This window comes from Electrona antarctica (genome assembly GCF_951216825.1).
Source record: "Electrona antarctica genome assembly, chromosome: 14".
Classification (NCBI taxonomy): Eukaryota; Metazoa; Chordata; class Actinopteri; order Myctophiformes; family Myctophidae; genus Electrona; species Electrona antarctica.
Genome location: NC_136795.1, coordinates 26,998,033 through 27,021,099, shown reverse-complemented (window position 1 = coordinate 27,021,099; position 23,067 = coordinate 26,998,033). Strand labels below are relative to the sequence as shown.

Below are 23,067 nucleotides of genomic sequence, written 5' to 3'. Positions count from 1 at the left end.
GTTTGAAGACACAACCTTGTTGCATGGGGGTGGGGGCGGGGGGCAGAAGACAGCCATTGCCTTTGAAAATGATAGATTTTTAGGGTTATGGTTAGGGTGATAGTGGCATTAGTGAGTAACAATGAAGAAAAAAAAGAAATCTCAACCCATGGAATTGTGCATGAACCCCCATATTGTGTCAGGTGTGTCTATAATGGACCCACCCGACACAATAGTGGTGGTCTCCAGGTTGCTCATAGTCAGGATGGTGGTCCCTGAGTCAGAATCAGTTGAACTCCTGAGCTAGACGTTTGATATGCTTAGGTGGAAATATCCTACACCCCATCCAATTCCACCTTACTGAGGTCATGAATGCTTGAAATCTTTGCAATGGCAATTGCCATTTCAAGGATAAAATAGAATGAGTCAGTCATAACTGCCAGGTGCAGCAAGCTCTTGTAGCGCCTGTTTTCGCTGGGGTTCAAGTGTTTAATTTATGGTTGAACCAGGTAAATACAGGAAAATCATGGTTGCATGTGTAGATGGGCGTATGGGTGTGAGAGCGTTTTGTGTGTAATCGGTCCTGTGTTTGTTGTTTGTTTATTAGCCAGATGACTTGATAATCGAGGGACCAGGTCCATTACACCCACAGATGCAATTTGTTTAGTTTACTATCGTTATCCCTGGAGAACTGATATCATATGTCAACATTACCAAGATGGTGGATTTTGGACTGATGACAGGGAGAAAAGTAACTGACACACAATAGAGGGGTGTCTTCTTTGGAATCGGCTGAATACCCATTCCACGAGGTGAGACATAGTAAAATCTCCAACTGTTGGATTTAAAAAATACTGTATACCGGTATATATGATATATTTATCATGTCTCCAGAAATGTGTGGGAAGTTATGCTATTTCTGTCTGATTTTCTGATTTTTGAGGGGTGCTAGCCCCTCCTATACACAGGTTTAATGTTTGTCTTTTAGTTCAAAGTTTGTTTAGTAAACGCATTGACAACTAGAACTGCACTCTGTCGAGTGCCTACTTGCTTGTTGCACACAAGTAGGCCATAAATGGTCTACTAGTGCGCAAGCAGAGCGTGCAAGTGCTGTAGACCGCTATAAACTTTCAAATCTTAGTCTCACATATTGAATTATTAGATGTACCTATTTGCTACGTACCTTGCTTCTGAAGGAAAAAAAGTAGTATTTTTAAGTATGGTAAAATCATCGTTACGTCACCGTCAACTATACCCTGGCATTGGTACATATATTCATCACGTCATATGCTCATATGTCCATATATGTGTACTTGTCTATATGTATGTATATGTAGTTTTCTGAGTGGTTGGTGGTATAATGTGATCGGCTGGGTGGTTTGATGCGTATGTACTTGACACTGAAACGTATCATCATTACGTCACCATCGTCAACCAATTATACCCTGGCATTGGTACATAATCTTCATCACGATTCACGGAAAACATACCTGCACGGTCAGCTTCCGTATGTCCGTATGACATCATATCACATGCATTCTAAGGGACATTGGTACATATCTTCATCACGTCATGGGACATATGCTTCGTAGCATGACAAAAACACACCTGCGCGGTCAGCTTGGGGCCAGCATATGACGTCATACTCATAACATGTGCTGGCCCCAAACACGCGCATCGTAGCACCTGACTGAAAACATGACTTGCACGCTCTGCTTGCGCAAGTAATGAAGGGAAAATGTACGTGTCGTTTATATTGTCTCTTTATTGTTAATGGCGTTTAATGTTTGTGTTGGCACCGTTTGTTTTACATCACCATTACATCACCATATCAACATGAGTTAGACTTTAATATATTAGCACCCCGAACTTCACACAGGTGTGATTTTTATTGAAGGGATAGCCCCTTGAGATGCAGCATCTAATTTTCAAGGGGGACCCATGAAACAGAATACATACAAACATAAAGTACACAGATACAGATAATATACAGATACAGTACATACATATCACATCAGCTGTTAAGCAACAGAGAAAAGAAGAAATACATCAGTGCATTGCTGGTACATAAGTCCGTTTAGAAGCATAAACACGTTGAATCTATAGATGTGAATGTAGGGATTAGGGAAGTCCTAAAGCGACTGAAGGATGAAATGAAATCAATCTAAGAGAGATTATTCCAATCAAATGGGGCTTTGTAGCAGAAAGAACGTCATTAAGGATTTTTGGTATTTTAAAGCAAGGGTATTGTAGATATCTAAGTGGATATGACGAAGTAGACTAGGCCAAGTCTGTGGTTGGGATATCAAAAGGTATACTCTGAAGAAAATGCTATGGATGGCAGAAGATCTAGTTATGCAGAAGGCCTGTATGAGGAGTTGCGTCATAAGGTTAAGTAATCCAGTGAAAGATTTGTTTAGTTAATTTATTTACTATTGTTATCCACAGAGAACTGATATCATAATCATTACAAGAGCCTGGATTTTGGACTGATGACAGAAGAGTATATATTCAATAGTGACCTCTGTGAAATGGACTCAATCTACAGTGTCAGCGAAAAAAGGAGGAATAGGGTTTGCTCCTTTAAGAAGGTCTGCACATAGCTATTATCTGCTCTCAGCTGAGTTTAAAAGGCAGGTTGAACATCCCAGGCATCATTTTGTGTGGAGTCCATCATGGAGAGACCGGTGCGACTCGCCCTTCTTGGGTGGTTGCTGGCTTTCGTTACCGCAGCACCAATCAAGAAGGATTGGGACATCTACAGCTTCCACATCAACTCCACTGTGACCAGTCGCTACGCCACCACTGTCATCACCAGCCGCGTTGTCAACCGCGTGGACGCACCCAAAGAAATACATTTCCAAGTCAGGATTCCTAAGAATGCATTCATCAGCAAATTCACCATGCTTATCGACGGCCAGATGTATGACGGTGTTGTGAAAACGAAGGAGCAAGCACAACAGCAGTACACTGGGGCCGTGTCCCGGGGTGAATGTGCCGGTGTGGTCAGTTCTGTGGGGAGAACACTCGAGGAGTTTAAGACCTCTGTGACTGTGGCCGCTCTCCAAAAGGTGACCTTTGAACTCACATACGAGGAGCTTCTGAAACGCACACTGGGCAAATATGAGCTACAGATCCATGCCCGACCCATGCAGCTGGTCAAAGACTTCAAGATGGACGTATACATCAACGAGAAGCCGGGCATTACCTTTGTCCAGGTTAAAGGAGGGTTAAGTACCAATGCTCTAGCCAATGCCATTACAAAGACACATGCTCACAATCAGGCCTGGGTGTATTTTTACCCTACAGAGCAACAACAGATCAATTGCTGTGGAGAGCAGGGAATGAATGGAGATCTGGTTGTTGCTTATGATGTCAACAGGGACACCTCACTGGGAGACATCAAGGTGTCTGGCGGTCTCCCCCGCATACCAAAGAATGTTGTCTTTATCATTGATCAAAGTGGCTCCATGCGCGGAGAGAAAATGAATCAGACCCGTCTTGCTCTTCTACACATCTTGGGAGACTTGGCGGAAGAAGATTACTTTGATTACTTTTTACTTTGATCACTTTTGACAACAGAGTTTCCCCCTGGAAGACAGAACTGTCCCAGGCCAACAGTGAAAACCTGAAAGCTGCCAAATATTTTGCAGGCCGCATCCAAAGCTCAGGATCCACAGATATCAACGCTGCTGTGTTACACGGTGCAGAAATGCTGAAGCAAAACCCCAGAGAAGGCTCTGCATCTCTTCTTATACTTCTTACTGATGGTGATCCAACCTCCGGGGAGACGAATCTTGAAAGGATTCAGGCAAATGTAAGAAAGGCCATAACTGAGAAATACCCACTCTACTGTCTTGGATTTGGAAAGGATGTTGATTTTGAGTTCCTCGAGAAGATGGCACTGGAGAACAATGGTGTGGCTCGACGGATTTATACAGATTCAGATGCTAACTTGCAGCTACAGGATTTCTATGAAGAGGTTGCCAATCCTTTATTGACAGATGTGATAATGATCTATGTTGGTGGGAATAATCTAACCAAGACCAACTTCAGCCAGTATTACAATGGCTCTGAAATTGTGGTGGCTGGTCTGATCACAGACAACAACATTGAAACGTTTACTCCACAGGTTGTTGCCCAATCGATAAACATAAAGTTGGAGTACAAGTCTGAGAAAGATAGCATGTTGGAGTCCACAGGAACCTTTTCTGACCACCATCTCCAGAGGGTCTGGGCCTACCTCACGGTGAAACAGCTGCTGGACAAAGAGTTGCAGTTATCTGGTGCTGAGAAGGAGAACGTGAAGAAAGAGGCCCTGGAGCTGTCTTTGAAATACAGTTTTGTGACGCCACACACATCCATGGTGGTCACAAAGCCATCAGGGGAGAATACACAAGTTCTCCATAAACCCAAAGAAGGACAAGAGACAAGGACTGGTGGAGCTAGGCCTGCACAAGGGAGCTCAGGCAGGCACTATTTGGTCTCCAGAAGGCCTGTCCCACCACCACCACCACGACTAGGTGGTTCTCCTTTCCTTCGTCGCTTTATGGACAGCGGCAGCAATGGCTATGACTCTCCCTCTGTGTTGGCAGACCCCCACCTGGGTGGCTACACATTTTTATCTTACTCTCCCCCTGTGTTGGCAACTCCCCCCCCTAGACTTGACTCTCCCCCTGTGTTGGCAACTTCCCCCCCTAGATTTGACTCACCTAGATTTACTGACCCTGGAATCACCCTGCGAGGAGCAGTACCACCGACAACAGAAGTTCCTTTGCATCACACGTTTCTGTTAGAAGCCGAGAACCAGATCATCCCACTATGTTACGATGTCAGTGCCAAGCATCTGAGATTACTGCAAGATCCCAGCAAAGGATTGTCTGTGAATGGGAAGCTCAGGCAGTCACTGCAGGGGGGGCTCCAGAAGATTGTTATTCACTACAAAGCTGGTCTGCGTATTGAGGTGAACACCAATTCCATCACTGTGCGAGATGGACAGCATGTGGAAGCTTTTAACTGGGGCCAGGACCACACAACAGTGACAACACCTACAGGAACACTGATTCTGCGGGACAATGAGGTGGACATTTCAGTGGGAGATACACGTATTGTCATCTTGCTTCATCTGAGGAAGAGAGGGAAACTTCTCTGGCCCGTCTTGAGACAGACTCCATCAAGCACTGATGCTACAGGAATTCTAGTGGCAAAGCCTGCAGTTTATTCCATACTGGAAGAAAGCTCCCTTTCAGCAAGACTCAGAATCCATAACGTGGAGATTTCTGCTCTCAGAACATCCGCTGTGGACTACCATATTCCCTCTGCCCCAACACGGGATTGTTGGTCGGTGTCTCCTGAGCTCGCTCTTCAGAGAGAACTGTCTGACTTCCTTGTGACCAGCGTTAATTCCGTCGACTGAAACTATGAGGAAAAATGTTCGTCAACAATTGTTTCATTGACCGAAACTATATAAAAACGAAATAAAAACTAAGCTATGACTAAATGTACTGACAATTTCGTCAACAAATAAAAACTAGACTAATAGAAAGGTGTTGAGTCTAATTTATACTTGCACTGGTGTAAAGTAACTAAGTACATTTACTTAAGTACTTAAGTGCAATTATGACGTATTTTCAGTTGTGTGTTAATACATGCATAAAACACGCACCTACACAATCCACCAGTGACATCATCGTTAGGCAGGTTTTTTTTTTACACAAGATTTATTTTATATAATATATAAAATAAATAGACTATATTATAGTCTATTTAGATTTGTATTATCGTGAGAACGATGGCTTCCATTTTCGCATTGCAACTTATCCTGCAGTTTCTATTAGCTTGGATTCCCCATCGATGATGTCACTGGTGGACGGGTTTCTGAACTGCCCACAGCCCCCGAGACACAGACTGAGTAGAAAAGAATGGTGGTATTTGATCATGAACATTAGTGAGGACCAGTTATATTAAGGTTGAAAAGTGGTCCTTGGCTTTAACATTACATTGGGAGTTGCTATAGTGCAGGGGTGGGCAACTTTGACGATGGAGAGGGCCACTATATTTACAAACTCACTCCCTAGGGCCATATATTACTGTCGTAGCAAAAATAGCCGATCTACAAGCTCAAAACGCGTTGCGCTGCGACACGTTTTGAGCTTGTAGATCGGCTATTTTTGCTATATTCGAATTGAAATCTTGACTTTTTGCTATTTTTGAATTGGAATCCTGAAAATTTACATTTTTATGTCATTTGAAATGCCTTTAATTATACTTGTGTTGAGCAATGAGCTACTAATTTAGACTGAAGTAATTAAAGCGGGTCATGTTTGCATGTTGTGGAATTGTAACAGCTGAAACCAATATTATATCAGTATTCTGACATTAACCTGAGGGCCACATTAAGTCCACTATTCCTGAATAAAGTGCCTGGTGCTGGGAGTCTGGTGCAACGCACAGGGCCTGACCTGGTGAGAGCAGGAGTGGACCTGGTGAGACGTAGGAGGGGCCCGGACAGGAGTCAACCCACAGAGCCTAGTCCTTCCACGCACCAGAATGGTACCTCCCAGTCCCGGCAGAGTAGTTCAGGAAGAACGGATTGAGTGGCCCTGGTTTTTCCCTAATGGGACTGATCGAGGGTAGCTACTGGGACGTAAGTCGGGACTTGATCACCCCGGCTGGGTCACCTGAGCGAGGGGTATGATGTTGCGAGACCCGAAACCCCGATGACCTTAGGATACATCACTGAGGATACGTCCCAGGTGCATCCATGTATGTATGTATTTTGTTTAGTTATTCTATTTATAGTGACTCATAGGAACAGACTACGTGACAACCAGGAATAGTCTGGTGACCACCGGAGAGACGGGTGGCAGCCGGAAATTAGACGGCACCCGGGAGCAGTATGGGTTGGCGCCCCAGCCTGTGTCTTCCGTGAGGAAGAAGCCCAACAAACCCATGGTGAGGCCTTTAGGAGGGCCATTCAAGCCTCAAGCGGCGCCTGCGGCACCACCAAGGGCAAGGTGGAGCCTGCGGAACTGTTGCGGCTCGAGAATCCACTATTCCTGAATAAAGTGCCTGGTGCTGGGAGTCTGGTGCAACGCACAGGGCCTGACCTGGTGAGAGCAGGAGTGGACCTGGTGAGACGTAGGAGGGACCCGGACAGGAGTCAACCCACAGAGCCTAGTCCTTCCACGCGCCAGAATGGTACCTCCCAGTCCGGCAGAGTAGTTCAGGAAGAACGGATTGAGTGGCCCTGGTTTTTCCCTAATGGGACTGATCGAGGGTAGCTACTGGGACGTAAGTCGGGACTTGATCACCCCGGCTGGGTCACCTGAGCGAGGGGTATTATGTTGCGAGACCCGAAACCCAGATGACCTTAGGATACATCACTGAGGATACGTCCCAGGTGCATCCATGTATGTATGTATTTTGTTTAGTGAAGGTGGGGGCCGCATGTGGCCCCCGGGCTGCCAGTTGCCCACCCCTGCTATAGTGTGATTAAGGAAAGCACATCTCTGACTCAGGGGAAGAATACGATGTGAGAAATGACTGTCCATAGAGATAAATGTGCATAAATTATTCACTCACACGCCGCCAATATTCTCTCTTTCTCTTCTGTGAGTAGAATAGTGATTGCAATTTATATACCATGACTGATCTTGTTTACTGATCTCTGCATGAATCAACACAACAAACGAGACGGTTAGAGACTAGTATATTGACTGACTTTAATATTTACATCTTCTAAAGTAGCACTGAGAATGCATTGGCAGTAGGCTAGTAGTGGAGGCAGGCAGGGGTGCCGAGTGGTATTCTCACCACAGGAGTGCACCGTTTCTCTGCCTATATTCACACATTCAGGCTTCCAGACTAAAAGATTGGTGAAGGCTTGCCTTCATTGCTCTACACATGCATGTATGTCCACCATGCACGGCAACCACGACGGCAAGCTGGGATGCAGTGACGATGAAGAAGGCGACATAATTGCTCAATTGTGTAATTTATGTTCCGTTGCACGACTGCACCGATAATAGCTCAAATGTTTTCAGCGTGCAACACTATAGTGCAGTGGTTCTCAATCTTTTCAGACCCCCCCCAAAATAATCACGTTTTAACTGGGGACCCTCCCCTGACAAGCACTTGGAATTGTAGGAGTTGAGGCATTCAATTTTGTTCTTGACTCTGTTCCGCAGATAAATAGTGAAAATAGCAGATCTACAAGCTCACATCATTTGATAATTTGGCCAATGTCCGACCAGTATTTATAGTATATAGTTTGTTGATTACTTTGGTGCAGTAAAAAAAAGTAATCAAAACTCATGTGTGGACGCCCCTTGGGGGTCCCGACCCACAGGTTGAGAACCACTGCCATAGTGTGACGGCCATATAAATCAGGCTTTGAGTGACAGAGGCAGCGAGGGACCTCAGAAACAGGCAAACAATAAACCAAAGAACTTGTTTGTTCAGGAAATATTATCCACACATTGCTACAGAGGGTGAGGACAGACGGTATTCACACAGATACGTGATGTTGACTGTATCTGCTAGCAGAATGTTTGTATCACTCTGCTGCTTGCTAGAGTGGAAAATGAACGTGTGGCTTCACTGGCTCGAGGGTGCAAGCAATGGGTAAAAAGACATGATGACCAAAAAGGTCTTCCCGATACGATATTCGCAGCGATGTAAAACTGCAGTAGACACCGTTTAAATAACATCAAATAACATTAAAGTGTGACAAAAAACACGCCCGGCTACAACATAGAGAAATACACAAACATACTTCCCCTCAACCTTCGTTTGGCAGTGTGTTCCTTTGGCTGTCCAGATAAAATTGGCAGTGTCTGGCTCTTAACAAACACACACACACACACACACACACACACACACACACACACACGCACACGCACACGCACACGCACACGCACACGCACACGCACACACAAACACACGTTCATACGTACAGACATACGGTACACATACACACTACACAGGATGCGGTACATCACATGCACAGTCACAACAAATATATAAATACGTGGTCATTTAAATGCACTTCAGTGTCCTGTCCACCCCCCCGCCCCCCCTTCTGTGTCTTCGATTTGAAAACAAAGAGAAGGTGCATAAATAAAATAAATAAAACATTCCTATCATCGTAGAAAAGGTCCATGCAGGGTCTGTTTGAGTCCTCTGTGGTCAGAGAGACAGTGTGAATGCTGTAGTCGAGAAAGATGCGGAGCACGTATCGTATGCGGTAGCATCCCTGCATGCCAAATTGGCCCCATTCTCTCCATTTCCATCCATCCAGGGGAACGAGGGTGGGTGCTGAGCTGATCCAGAGTATGTCCGTGTCAGTCTTGTTGTGCTCAGAGGTGTGTGCTGTCCTGCGTGTCGAAGCGGTGGCTCTCGGAGCGGCCCGCGCTGCACTTCCTGCCGCTCCCCTGCTGGTTGGGCCCCCCCAACGACAGAGGGTCCGGCCGGATCAGGTACCTGCAGAGAGTTAAAACCATTTAGACCTGATGAGGCCAATGCTACAAAATGTCTTCTGAATCCTAACAATTTTCTGAAAACACGTACTGTATGCTCCTAGCCTCCTACAATATGATCAGTGGTTCGCAAACTTTTTTATGTCATGGACCGCCCCCAAAATTATATATATATTTCATTTTGACAGTAGTTCTCCCGGTGGGCAGGCGAGCCAGTAGGAAAATGTGTGAAATGTGTTATTTGATTGATTGATTGATTACTTCAGATATTACATTATACAGTCAGATATTATGGCTAAAAGGATAATACAAAAAGGTATCCTATGTATTTGGCCTTGTGGTTAGAGTGTCTGCCCTGAGACTGGGAGGTCGGGGTTCGATCCCCGGCTGGGTCATACCAAAGACTCAGGACCCAGTGCCTCCCTGCTTGGCACTCAGCATCAAGGGGTTGGATTGGGGTAAGTTCCTGCAACATACTAGAGTCATTTCCAGGAGGTGTACTTGTACATCCAGCTGCCACACGCTACAGAAACAGGAAATAGGCTCCTGGCCTCATGGCTCCACAAGGCTTACTAATATGTGAAATAAAATCAGACCAGTCTGAAAGTGAGTGGTGCAACAGCGCCCCCTGTTGGTACCCTAGACATACATAGGAACACAGGGACACAACCAGGGACGGACATTGCTGTTCTTTGGAGTGGCTGCACCACTTAAAAGGGAAAAAGTCTGCAGTGAATGACACCTCCTTTCTATGGGAAATTGATTTACCTCCCCTTGTAGTCTCCGTATAGTTTTTCAGGCTAGTTTTGAAAGAAACCAGTGATTCACATCATTTAATGGATGGTGACGGGCATTCAACATTGTGTGCGGAGGAAATGGAATCATTTGGCATAACGAAAACAGAAGAGAAAAGTGTTTGTAACTGTGCTAGTTCTCTATATCAGTGGTATTTAGTGGTCCTTGAGGAGGTTCCAGGTGGTCCCCAGCTGAGTTCGCAACCAAATGGATCTGTATTTTTATGCTCTCAAGACTAAGAGTTACATTTTTGTTAAACATCTGAATTACTTCATTTACAAGAAGTGTACACAATTAGAGAATGTAGGAGAATTGACGTTTGCCTGTTATCTCTCCTGTGGTCAATCAATACAGCATGGAATTGTAGACAAAATCTTATCCAAAGACTGTAAGACAAGAAAATATTCAAAGTTTTGGGTCTGAGAGGCTAAATCTCATCAATTTAGCCTTATTTCAAATGCCAAATAAATAATGGACCTTGATATTTAAAGGGCTGAACACCATTGCTCTGTATGCACTCACACAACATCGTGCAGCTCCAGCCTGGTGTCTGGCGACGGGTTGATGAGGATGTACGACAGCCTGTTTCCCTGGTCCGTCACCCCGTCTGCAACAGGAAGGAAATGGAACGAGCACACAGGAAATACTGTATTATCACGGCGTACTAGCCTATACTGTATTTCAAATACAGTATAGGCTAGTACGCCGTGGTCGCGAGACAGACGACCGCGGCAGAGAGGTGCTGAGCGCTATAAATAACCCATGAGGAGGAAGGCGGGTGAAGATAAAAATGGACATAATACAGTATATGTGGTGGAAAGTAACTAAGTACGTACATTTACTCAAGTTACATTTACTGTACTTAAGTACAATTTGGAGGTATTTTCTTTTTACTTTACTGGAGTACTTCCAATGTTCTATGATCTCAATATGAAGTCACAACACCAACAAATGAACATTTTGGAGTTAAGTGGTTTCTTCCCAAGACAGACAGACAGACAAACAGACATGATTCAGGAACACATGGTGTAGCACTATGTCAAAGCCTTCAGTGTTGCTACCAGCTGTAATGTAATGTAATGTAATGTATGTGCAGCACAATAATCCAATGAACCATGAACCTCAAGAGGATAACTGAGGAAATTGTACCGCCTTCGAACGCGCTCTTTTGACCCATTTCTTTCCTGTGTTTTCTCCCTTGCTCTCCCTCGCTCTGCTGCTTTTAAAATACATTTCCGTTGTTATGTCAAGCCTTTAAATGTCTTAATGGCCTTGTATAGATCAAAATGTGAACAGTTGTGGCTGTTTTCTTAGTGTTACAGTACGTTAATTTTAGACTAGTATCTTGTCGGTTACATACTGTAAATGTTGTAGTGAAATCAGTTGCTGCATAGCCTATACATCCATATGAGGGGCCTTTTTGATATACAGTAGGAGAACCCACGGCAAAAAGGTCAGCTCTATGCCCCTGCGGTGGGCGGAGCACATATGGTGTAAACCAGTGGTTCTCAACCTGTGGTTCGGGATCCCCCCACAGGTTTTTTGGGGTGTCCCCAGATGACAGTGAAGGGACAAATTAAGGATGTTTAAGACCTTTCTAATACCTACTGTAAGAAAGAAAAGTAAAAGACCATTAATTAATCAAAAGTACGGTAATCAACAAATTACCGTATGCTATAAAAACTGGTCAGACATTGGCCAAATTGTCAAATAATGTTGATCTACAAGCTCAAAACACCTCACAACGCTCACAATGTTGTGAGCTTGTAGATATGCTATTTTCACAATATTTATCTATGGAACCGAGTTAAACTAAATAATGCCTCAATGCTAATGCTTATCAGGGTGTACATATGATTAGTTTGGGGGGGGGGGGCACGGCCTGAAAAGGTTGAGAACCATTGGTGCAAACCAAGGAACAAACAACCACATTAGCTGGAATTGAAACTCACTTCTGGGTTCTCTTTAAGCCTGCTGTTCCTATTACTGGCCCAGCAGATGTGGCTATTTCACCTTCTACCGTTTGCAATAATCTCAATACGAGCCAATGAGTTTTGGGTGAACTTTACACTTGATTGTATTAGCTTACCAGTAGTAAACCTTTTCATAAGCACGTTCTGTTTTCAAAAGTCTTTTTATATCATCATGATATGAGTTTAGTAAATTATGGTCCCATTCATTTTTTTTATTAATGATAAAGTAGTAGGGTATGTAACTTTCTAGGCATTCTACTGGTTCTACCGAGTGAAGAGCCGCCCTGCCAATAGCATTCAATTCTACTGGTTCTACCGAGTGAAGACCCGTCCTGCCAATAGCATTCATTTCTACTGGTTCTACCGAGTGAAGACCCGCCCTGCCAATAGCATTCATTTCTACTGGTTCTACCGAGTGAAGAGTCCCGCCCTGCCAATAGCATTCATTTCCAATTGCATTTTGGGCCTGATCTAGGAAGATGGCGGATTTGAAATCGGCGCAAAATAGGCTTCATTTACGGTCTGTAGAAAACCAATGGCGTCATGCTGTCCACGCGGCGCGTTGTGAGCTTGTAGATCGGCTATTTTCACTACTTCTTAAACATTTGTTTTATTTTTCTGTTTTCATTTTTATTTATTCATGAAATTACTGGAAAAAAATCATTGAATTTGTTTAACTTTTTTTGGGAATGTTTTATTGAAAAATATAGGGACCCATAAAAATGTGTCCGTGACCCACAAATGGGTACGACCCACTGTCGGAAACTGTTTGGGAAACAGTGGTCTACAATTTACAATTTAGGCATTTAGCAGACGCTCTTAATCCAGAGCGATTTACAGTAAGCGAGAACGAAAACATTGTAATACATACATAAAAATCGTCGTCATGAATCATACGTAAGCAGAACCTAATAGGTCTGGTGTAAACATGGCAGTGACTGGGCAGAACTTACTGAAGCCCGTCGGTGAGAGTCCCAGGTGTTTCATCCGCGTCCGCACCAGGGCGTTGAGCTCCTGCCTCTCGGAGCGCCGGAACAGTGTCAGCCGCTGCTGGCTGATCCTCTCGGCCGCGCTGCCGGGACCCCCGCCCTTGGCCCCCTGGCCGAGGGGACCCCGGCCCCCCTTCCGGCTCAGCCGCCGGGCCCACTGCATGCTCTTCCGCCTGAGGAGGGGGTGGTCCGCCCCCGAGGAGCAGGTGGAGACGGGCTCCGAGGAGGTGGAGTTCCGGTGGGGGGCGGTGCGGGACAGCAGCGGCTCCCTGGGCTCTCTGGTGTCCTCGTAGTCCTCCACCGTGATGGACACCTGGGACTGAAGGAGGACACACATTTACATTACAGGGTTCCCATACATTTGGAACAATGAACTTTCAAAACGAAAACTTTGCCCTCTCTGATTGAAGAGGAAATTAGAAACATTAGCTTGTCTTATCAATTACAGTTGGGATGAGTGGTACAGTATACTTCCGAATTATACTTCCGAATTATTCCTGCACGTATAAAAGTGAGTCCACACGGGAGTTGAAGACATTTTCCGTGCCTGCATCGGAGCTCCCGAAATGCAGTAGTGGAAAAAGTATTCAAATTACTTCAGTAAAACTATCAATACTGCAATGGATAAAACCAGTGTCCTTATATGACCATAAATACAGATCACATCATGCACCTCAGAGATGGGCAGCTTGTGCGCCTCAGTGCGGTAGATGCCTATAGGGATGTCTCCGGTGGACGAGCACAGCTTCTGATAGAGTCTCCCGTAGGTTCTGATCCAAAGGTCATCCTCTGTGATCTTCATCTGGGAGAGAAAACGGACACATGACACGTGACACATACAAACACAGGACAATTAACATCAGCAATAATTAGTGACAAAAGCTGCTGACGATTCTGCAGCTTTTTTTCTTTCTTCTAGGAGCTAGAGACGGTGGTACCATGTAGGGTTAAAGGGATATTTCACTTTCAAAAAAGAATATTTGTTCATTTTATCACTTACTCCGGTTTATGTGAACAGCCCATGGCAGACAGTTTTTTAGTTACTTGATTCAGTATTTAGATATTTGATATTCATTTTAACTCCCCCGACCCCATCCTATACAAACTCATTGTAACTTCAAACTCCATTTTAACCATGTTAGATTCTCCAATACCCGTACTTTTTTCTGTTGACTTTTTTATTACTTTTTCATTTATTTTCAATAATTCTTTTTAGATTATTTTTTATGGAGCTTATGTTCTTTCCCTGATGCTTTTCTTCCAAAGGAATTATTAAAAATAAATGAAAAAAGTTATTAAAAAAACACAGGCACCCCATGTACTAGGAGGGCATATCAGTCACCAGAAACAAGGACGGTTCTTTTCGATTAATCATCTAACGGAATGGTTAAAATGGAGTTTGAAGTTACAATGGGTTTGTATAGGAAGGGGGCGGGGCAGCTAAAATGAATATCAAATATCTAAATACTGAATCGAGCAACTTAAAAACTGTCTGGGGTGTTCACATACAGTTGGAGGCCATCGATATTGTCCTTTTCTTTTTGCTGAGGTTTGCGTGATCTGCGCAAAAGGACAGTTAACCCATTTTGGGCGGGAACCCCTTTTGGTGTTTTAAACATGTTATAATTTAGCTATTGAAAAATAGCAGATCTACAAGCTCATAGCGCGCCACCGAGTGGCGCGCTATGAGCTTGTAGGTCTGCTATTTTTGAAAAATCGTGAAAATATTTATTTCAGAAAACTGGAGGATTTAGAAGGATTTTTTTTAAATTTTGAGGTCAGGCCTAAATGGGTCAAATGATAAGGGACAATATCGGTGGCACCCAACTGTAAGCCTGAGTAGACAATTAAATGACCAAAATGTTCAACCTACTGTACTGTATATGCCCAGAATAGGAACGGTAGGTTGAAAGTGGTTAAACGTATGCTAAACCCGTGTGTTTTGCGAGTTGTTTCACTACTTACAGCACAGAGGAAGCCAGAGCCAGGCATGGAGTCTAGACCCAGCAGCAGTCTGGTGATGGAGATCATGTAGTCTTTTACAAACGACTGGAATGAGAACAGAGACTGAAGTAAAAGTATCAATACTGTAATGTAGAAATACTCGTGACGCATTGTGAATTTGTGAGCTTGTCGGCTATTTTCAAATGGCTAAAATGTATATAGTAGGCCTAACTACCGTAGTAACTAAAGTTTTCGAAAACTTGTAGTGGAGTAAAGGTACAATATTTCCCTCTGAGATGTAGTAGACTGAAGAGGTAAATAATTGGAAATACTCCAGTCAAAAATTGCTGAAAATTCTGCCGGGTGGCCACCAGATCGGGTGCCAGACGTTTTTGTATAACCTTTCCCAAAAGCTACCGGATGTTTACACCAGATATCGCATTTTGAGCAGATTATGAGCCATAATGCATATAAAGACGGCTTGTGTGCGTGCATGGGTGTGCACGCGGGAATTTTGGCCGTTTTTATGTGGATCGAGTCTGTAGCTTGCTAAAAGTGCTACAAACATGCTAACGTGATGCTAAATAATTGCCGATTAACGTGGATTAAACAAAACGTGTCACAGTGCGACTCGTTTTTAACTTGTAGATCAGCTATTTTTGCTATATTTTAACCGTTTGGCCGCCAGGATTAATTAAAGAATGATTACTATATGCCAGGATATCCCCCCATTCAACCCTTATTTTAAAGATCCAAAACACTGTGACCGGATGTTGACTGAATGGTGTGTGTGTTGTCGGACTTGGTGTTGATCTCTCACTAGCCGATAAAAAGTACAGGCCGGCGCCATTACAGCGACCGCTATATGCTCCGTGCAATAAGCGTTGTTTAGTTGTCTGGCACGGGGATTTGGAGTTTAAAGCGACTGAAAGCGTGCGTGAGCGTGCAAATCAAGATGGCGCAGTCCAGTGTTATTATGGCTAACAACAGATAGCCATGCGAAGCTAATGTGAGTAGCCTTTCGACTAGATCGGATCAAAACAATTTATACAACTGAACTGAATAAACGTAACATTTACATAACCTTACATTTATTGGCGCTTGTCGACACTAATGTTTAACGTAGGTTATGTTTTTCGGCGGGGAAAGTATCAATTGAAATCCTGTTTTTTCCTTTCTTTTTTTTGCAATTTTTGAATTTTTGCTATGTTTATTTCATTTCAAATGCATTTAGTTATACTGTAGGTTACTTATGTTAACTTTATGAACTTAAATGCAAATACATTGAACATAAAAAAGACAATAGAATTCTAATACTACTCGTTCAGCTACTATAGACTTTAGACTGAAGTAATTAAAGCATGTATCATGTTTGCATGTTTGAAATTGTAACAGCTGACATAAATAATACCGGTATATCAATATTCCGATATTACCTGCGGGCTGCATGTGGCCCAGGGGCTGCCAGTTGCCCATGTATGCTTTACCATTGCATGCATGTCAGTGACAGTAGGATGTGTGTGTGTGTGTGTGTGTGTGTGTGTGTGTGTGTGTGTGTGTGTGTGTGTGTGTGTGTGTGTGTGTGTGTGTGTGTGTGTGTGTGTGTGTGTGTGTGTGTGTGTACCTGGTAGAGCATAAATAATACCGGTATATCAATATTCCGATATTACCTGCGGGCTGCATGTGGCCCAGGGGCTGCCAGTTGCCCATGTATGCTTTACCATGTGTGTGTGTGTGTGTACCTGGTAGAGCAGAGTATCTAGCATGCTGACACTGAACACCTTTCCTGCAGCAAAGGGCAGGCGGAACATGAAGACCAGGTTGGATCCTCTCTCTCTCTCCTTCTGCAGAAGAACGCAGTGCGACCATGCGCGCACACACACCAAATTACATGATTTTTTTCCCAGTAATTTTCATGAAAAATAAAAATCTAAGAAATCCCATGAATTAGAAAACAAATGTTTAACCCATTTAGACCTGACGTCGAAATAAAAAAAAAGTATTCTGAAAGAATATATATTCAAAGATTTGTGCCGCATTTTCACGATTTTCCAAAAATAGCAATCCTACAAGCTCGTAGCGCGCCACTCGGTGGCGCTATGAGCTTGTAGATCTGCTATTTTTCAATAGCTAAAGTATAACATAATGCTTAGTTAAAACACCAAAAGGGGTTCCCGTACAGAATGGGTAGTAGTGAAAATAGCCAATCTACAAGTAGATCAGCTAGTTTCCCTAGTTTGGGTCCCATGCAGGCAAACATCTCATTTCTCTTTAAGAGTTAAAATAAGTTTGGGAACCGCTGATCTAGCGCTCTTCATTCCTCGTCTCGCTGCTGCTTCTTGGTTCCTACTTTTTCATAGATGCTATATTCTATGCAGATCTCCATATTTGAACTTTTTGTTCAAACCCCTCAAACATGAGGGCATATGAGGTATGCGGTCAGCTGTATGGCTGGCTCAGGGAAGAGGACGCCCCTGCCTTGCATAGTCCCGTGGGAGGCAAATCTTAACGATTGGGCATGGGGCACAAGCTAAGGCTTGATCACCCTTTAGCTGGCCACCTTTGATGAGGGTGTATAGTGTTTGAAGGCCGAAACACCCGCTGATTCAAAGGCACACTACTGAGGATGTGTCCCGAAATTGACATCATACCCTAGTTAAGAAATATGCCACTCTTAACATCAAGGAAATCTCATGTGAGCCCACACCATCTATTGGCACAATGGACAGTCTTAACATCACATCCCGTGTTTTATGATTCTACCAAAAGTAATACAATATAGATCCACATTCCACGAGCGCAAAATGTGGCACGAAACAGCGCTTTGAGCTTGTAGTTCTGCTACTATTTTTGAATTTGAATCCTGAAAAGCAACAATTTTGGACATAGGAGGTTTCCACCCGACACAGACGAGATATATGTCCGTTGCTCATTTGTTCACTTACGCTATTGTTATCACTTGACCACAAAGCTATTTAGATTGCAAGTGTATTTAGACAGATGCTAGGTTGGATGTTTACTTGGCATCCTAATTACGTCATAGTAGCACCAAATTGTTGTCTTTGTTTGCATGCACTCTATTTACTTGAACATTCACCCTGTCGTTTGCTGACCATGGGTTCATGCCATTTACTCTGATCTGGCACTTAAAGTCACTCCGGATAAAGAGCATCTGCTAAATGACTAAATTGTGAATTGTAAGTCGAGCCGTGAACCTCATTTTAAGGACAGGCAGCTCTGCTGGAGACAAACTAGAAAGCTTTAAGGGCATATGGTGCTGCTGGCAAAGCCAAAGAGAAACTAGAAAGCTTTAAGACTACATTACCTTCTCCAGCTTGGACAGAGCCAGGGAGTAGTGGTCTTTGACTTTGAACTGCATGAAGCGCATGTTGGCCGGGTGGGTGAGCTCCGTAATTATGCTGAGAGCCGGGAACAGTCTGGAAGTCGAGTGAGAAGAACAGAGAAAGAGGAGAGGGTGAAAAATGTAAGAGATAATAATGTGAGACCTTGACGCCCCAGACACTTATGAGGGTTTGTTAAGTTAAGTACGCTAGGAGGAAGGAACGAGGCCAGACCTGAAAAGCGTCTGAACGTTGACAATGGTCTTGGCGTCAGCCATGTAATCTTCCTCTGCAATCATGGAGCTCTCCTTGTCGACCACCACCATGGTGTCGGCGAATGTCACTCCGCAGCGCAGCAGACTGTCCAGACTGGCAAGAGAAGAGAGCCAAGATGGAGCAGGCAATTAACTAGGCGCGCAGCAGAGTGTCAAAAAGCAAAAAAAAAAAAAAAAAACTTTTTGAATACATCTAAAGTGCAAAATGAAGTCGTCTTTGAGAGCAACAGGGATACACATGAATGAATAAAGATGAGAAGGGGATAGATAGATGGGAGGAGAAGGGATGAAAAGAGTAATGAGATCAGCCCGAGCCGTCCGTCTGTCTTACTTGTCGATGGAGCCCACTGTGTAGAAGACCATGGGGAACCAGCAGATTGCCTCCAGGAAGTCTGCCTCGGGTCTGAAGAACCAATCAAAACACAAATAAGATGGTTGTATGCCTCGGGTCTGAAGATCCAATCCAAACACAAATAGGATGGTTTTGTTTATCTTTTGACAAGTGAATCAGCCCAATATCGTGTCGCTGTCGGGGCGGGAAACCTTGTACGTCCAAAAAATGGTGACTGGAGTCTGTTTCCTTTCTATCCAAAAGCCCTTGAATATGATGGAATATGTATCTTTGTGTGACACAAATAGCCGATTTGCTCGTCAAAATGACAAAATTCTCCATTCATTGTCAATGGGAATTAAAATGTTCTACACTAATAGCTGAATATACATTATATTACAAAAAACATTTTAAATGTCGAAAATAGTATATCTACACAGATTTTTGTAGATCTACTATTTTCACTACTTTTGTGCACGACGCTTGCTATGATGAAGCTTTGGGTTGCGCACGGAGATCCGACACACCAAAGGTTCGACATAAGGAAATCACCCGTCGCTTCCGACATGCTTTGGTCCGACATGCGTTGCGCCGTGCTTGCGGTTAGGGTTAGGTTAGGGGTTTGGTTTAGGTTGTCGGCATAATGACAGTCGGACCAATAGTATGTCGGAACTAAAGCCTGTACCCATTCATTTATGGAAAACAGAGTAATAGGTAACATAATGAAGTGCAAGGCTTCCCCTGGAGACAGGATCCCTGCGGTTTGGGGAAAGACAGAGTAAGACCCTCTAATAACACTAGACAGGAAATAACACGGCATTATACAGTGCAGTGACTCAGCTCTTTATTGGCTTTTTTTATTGAATTCCGCAGTGGTGGTAAAGTACAGTAGCTAAGTACATGTATATTCAGTGAGGTGCCCGTGTTTTTTTAATTACTTTTTTCATTTATTTGTAATATTTCTTTTTTATGAAGCCTTATTCTTTCCCTGATGTTTTCATTTTCCTAGAAATAAATGAAAAAGTAATAAAAAACCCACAGGCACCTCACGTATTAGAAGGGCAGTTTCAGTCACCAGGAAAAAGTAAGGGTGTTTATTTCGATTAATCTATCATGTAAAGTGATAAAAAAGTGTACTTGGCAATCAATTCGGCCCTCTGGCAGAGCCTGATTGGTTGAGCCTCAATTGGCTGAGGCAGAGGCTGGAAATTGCACAGGTGAAAGGAGTTGGCCTCATTAGGCCCACTGGTAGAGCCTGGCCCAGGTGAAAGGAGTTGGCCTCATTAGGCCCACTGGCAGAGCCTGACCAGAGCCTTTTGTGGTGGTTCTGGAGAACCGTGGGTCCGACCGACTCGATACCTGGCACTGCACTCCCTGTGGGGGTGTGGAAAGCGTGTGACGAATGTGAAGTCGGTGGGTCAAGCGGTTCTCGAGTTACGTGCATTACAACCGTACACACACACACGCACGCAGACAGACAGACAGACAGACATCGTCTTCCAGGCGATATTCCTAACATCAAAGGAAAGGCTTGTATTAAAAGGATTTCCTGTGAAACTTTATTTTTTATTTTAAAGTATAAAATATGGCACAGAATCTTTCCCGGTTTTAATGGGTCGAAAGGATTGACTGTGCTACATTTAAAATCTGCTGTATTCTTGTTGGTTTCGCGTTTATATATTCTATGATACACTGATATTGTAATCTTTCCTAATGTTGTTCATGTTTATTAGTGTCTTGGCAGATAAGCTGCCATATCGGCGAGAACTAACAAGGATCAATATAAATAAACAAACAAACAAATGGTGCGGCCTATAACGACTGCAACCACAGGTGTCGCGGTCGAAGCTGTTGCTTGATGTGGTTTCGTAGCCGCAGTGATTATGAACGGAATGATAATAATAATAATAATAATAATCGCTTGAACTTATATAGTTAGTGTCACGATATCAGTCTGTTGCACACTTTTATTGTGTTGTTATGTTCCTAGTGTTTCCTGTCTACTCTATTTGTTACTACCTGTCTTGTCTCTACCCTGATTGCTAACTTGAGTCCACCTGTGTTATGTTAAGATCTCAGCCAATCATGTGGTGTTTGTAGTTATGTTTCACCTGTGTGTAGTTAGTATGTGTCTATTTAAGTCTGTTACGTTGTGTTCCTGCCTGTTCGTTGCTAATAAATACTGGACTTGACCTGCTGGCCTGCTTGTTCTGCTTTTGGGTCCTGACGCCTCACCTGACACGCACTGTGACAGTTAGTGGCCTTCATGAACCTAATACAAGGACACTTTACATCAAAACAATGAATAACCAACAAACAAACAAAACAACTATTTGCCATATAAGCCTGAGAGAATAGGTGTCTTCTCAAGGCAGCCTTAACCCATTGAGACCTGAGACCAGCTACAAAATGGCTTCAAAATCCTAACCGTTTTCTGAAAAACGTATCCGTGCTGCAGCTTGCTCAAACTTTTTCATGTCAAGGACCCCCAAAATGTATTGGATTTGGCCGTGGACCCCCATCTGAAAAGAATGTTGTTCCAGGGACCCCCCCAGAAGCAAAGAAAAAATGTTTGCTGTGAAAGAATATATATTCAAAGATTTGCACACGTTTTCACGATTTTTCAAAAATAGCAGATCTACAGGCTCGTAGATGAGCCTGTAGATCTGCTATTTTTCAACAGCTAAAGTTTAAAATAATGGTTACAGTGGTTAAAACCTAAGGCAACAGTGTTGGAGCGTGGCGAATCCCCATTGGGACAGAGTTCCACAGAGCATTTTGATCATTGGACCTCTGTTTGCCTTTTTGGGCAGAGACTGTATCCACAGGGCAGACACAACGAATATCTTCAATAGTACAAAGAAATGACCCGGTATACCCGGTAGCAATAAACCAAGCCATACTGTAGCTGATGTGTTGTGTTGTGGGCTTGTAGATATGAAAAGATGAACGTATACAGATAAACAGGAACAATTCTTCGGACTATTGTATTGTCTAACTGCGAATATCCCAAATAATTATGATCAGGCGATTTATGCAATAATTGTGATAGTTGTCACAAAAATGCTTGTTTGGAAGGAACTCATATGCTCTCTAACAGCAGGACTATGGGGTTGAGAAGGATAACTCACATGCTCTCCAGCAGCAGGACTATGGGGTTGAGCTCCTTGCGGGGTCGGTAGTACGCTCTCAGGGGGGCGATGAAGTTGTACAGGCCGTTGCCCGCGCTCTCTGCCGACACGATGATCAGCTTGTTCTTGAAGCCGTAGGAACGGGCGTCCTCGAAGGGGACGTGGTGGCACGCCTATAGGGGACAGACAGAGGACTGAAGGGGACGTGGTGGCACGCCTATAGGGGACAGACAGAGGACTGAAGGGGACGTGGTGGCACGCCTATAGGGGACAGACAGAGGACTGAAGGGGACGTGGTGGCACGCCTATAGGGGACAGACAGAGGACATGCCTATAGGGGACAGACAGAGGACTGAAGGGGACGTGGTGGCACGCCTATAGGGGACAGACAGAGGACAGAGGACACGCCTATAGGGGACAGACAGAGGACAGAGGACATGCCTATAGGGGACAGACAGAGGACAGAGGACATGCCTATAGGGGACAGACAGAGGACATGCCTATAGGGGACAGACAGAGGACACGCCTATAGGGGACAGACAGAGGACAGAGGACATGCCTATAGGGGACAGACAGAGGACTGAAGGGGACGTGGTGACACGCCTATAGGGGACAGACAGAGGACAGAGGACACGCCTATAGGGGACAGACAGAGGACAGAGGACATGCCTATAGGGGACAGACAGAGGACTGAAGGGGACGTGGTGGCACGCCTATAGGGGACAGACAGAGGACAGAGGACACGCCTATAGGGGACAGACAGAGGACAGAGGACACGCCTATAGGGGACAGACAGAGGACAGAGGACACGCCTATAGGGGACAGACAGA

General features: G+C 44.1%; 1 protein-coding gene and 1 pseudogene across 2 annotated transcripts in view; one reads left to right on the top strand and one right to left on the bottom strand.

The window, feature by feature from the left end:
- Window positions 1-2,654: 2,654 nt before the first annotated feature.
- LOC306937125 (inter-alpha-trypsin inhibitor heavy chain H4-like) lies at window positions 2,655-5,395 on the top strand (annotated as a pseudogene). Its single transcript has one exon. The product of its transcript is annotated as an inter-alpha-trypsin inhibitor heavy chain H4-like (transcript).
- A 3,943-nt stretch (window positions 5,396-9,338) lies between these two features.
- kcnt2b (potassium sodium-activated channel subfamily T member 2b) overlaps window positions 9,339-23,067 on the bottom strand; it is a gene marked incomplete at both ends in the record, with an annotated part of 108,842 nt that continues 95,113 nt past the window's right edge. Inside the window, 10 exons of the mRNA XM_079521239.1 lie at window positions 9,339-9,462; window positions 10,776-10,860; window positions 13,180-13,534; window positions 13,889-14,017; window positions 15,181-15,264; window positions 16,902-17,003; window positions 18,485-18,596; window positions 18,735-18,869; window positions 19,107-19,178; window positions 22,238-22,410. Of these exons, the coding sequence (XP_079377365.1) occupies window positions 9,339-9,462; window positions 10,776-10,860; window positions 13,180-13,534; window positions 13,889-14,017; window positions 15,181-15,264; window positions 16,902-17,003; window positions 18,485-18,596; window positions 18,735-18,869; window positions 19,107-19,178; window positions 22,238-22,410 (1,371 nt within the window). The remainder of the gene's footprint in view (window positions 9,463-10,775; window positions 10,861-13,179; window positions 13,535-13,888; window positions 14,018-15,180; window positions 15,265-16,901; window positions 17,004-18,484; window positions 18,597-18,734; window positions 18,870-19,106; window positions 19,179-22,237; window positions 22,411-23,067) is intronic.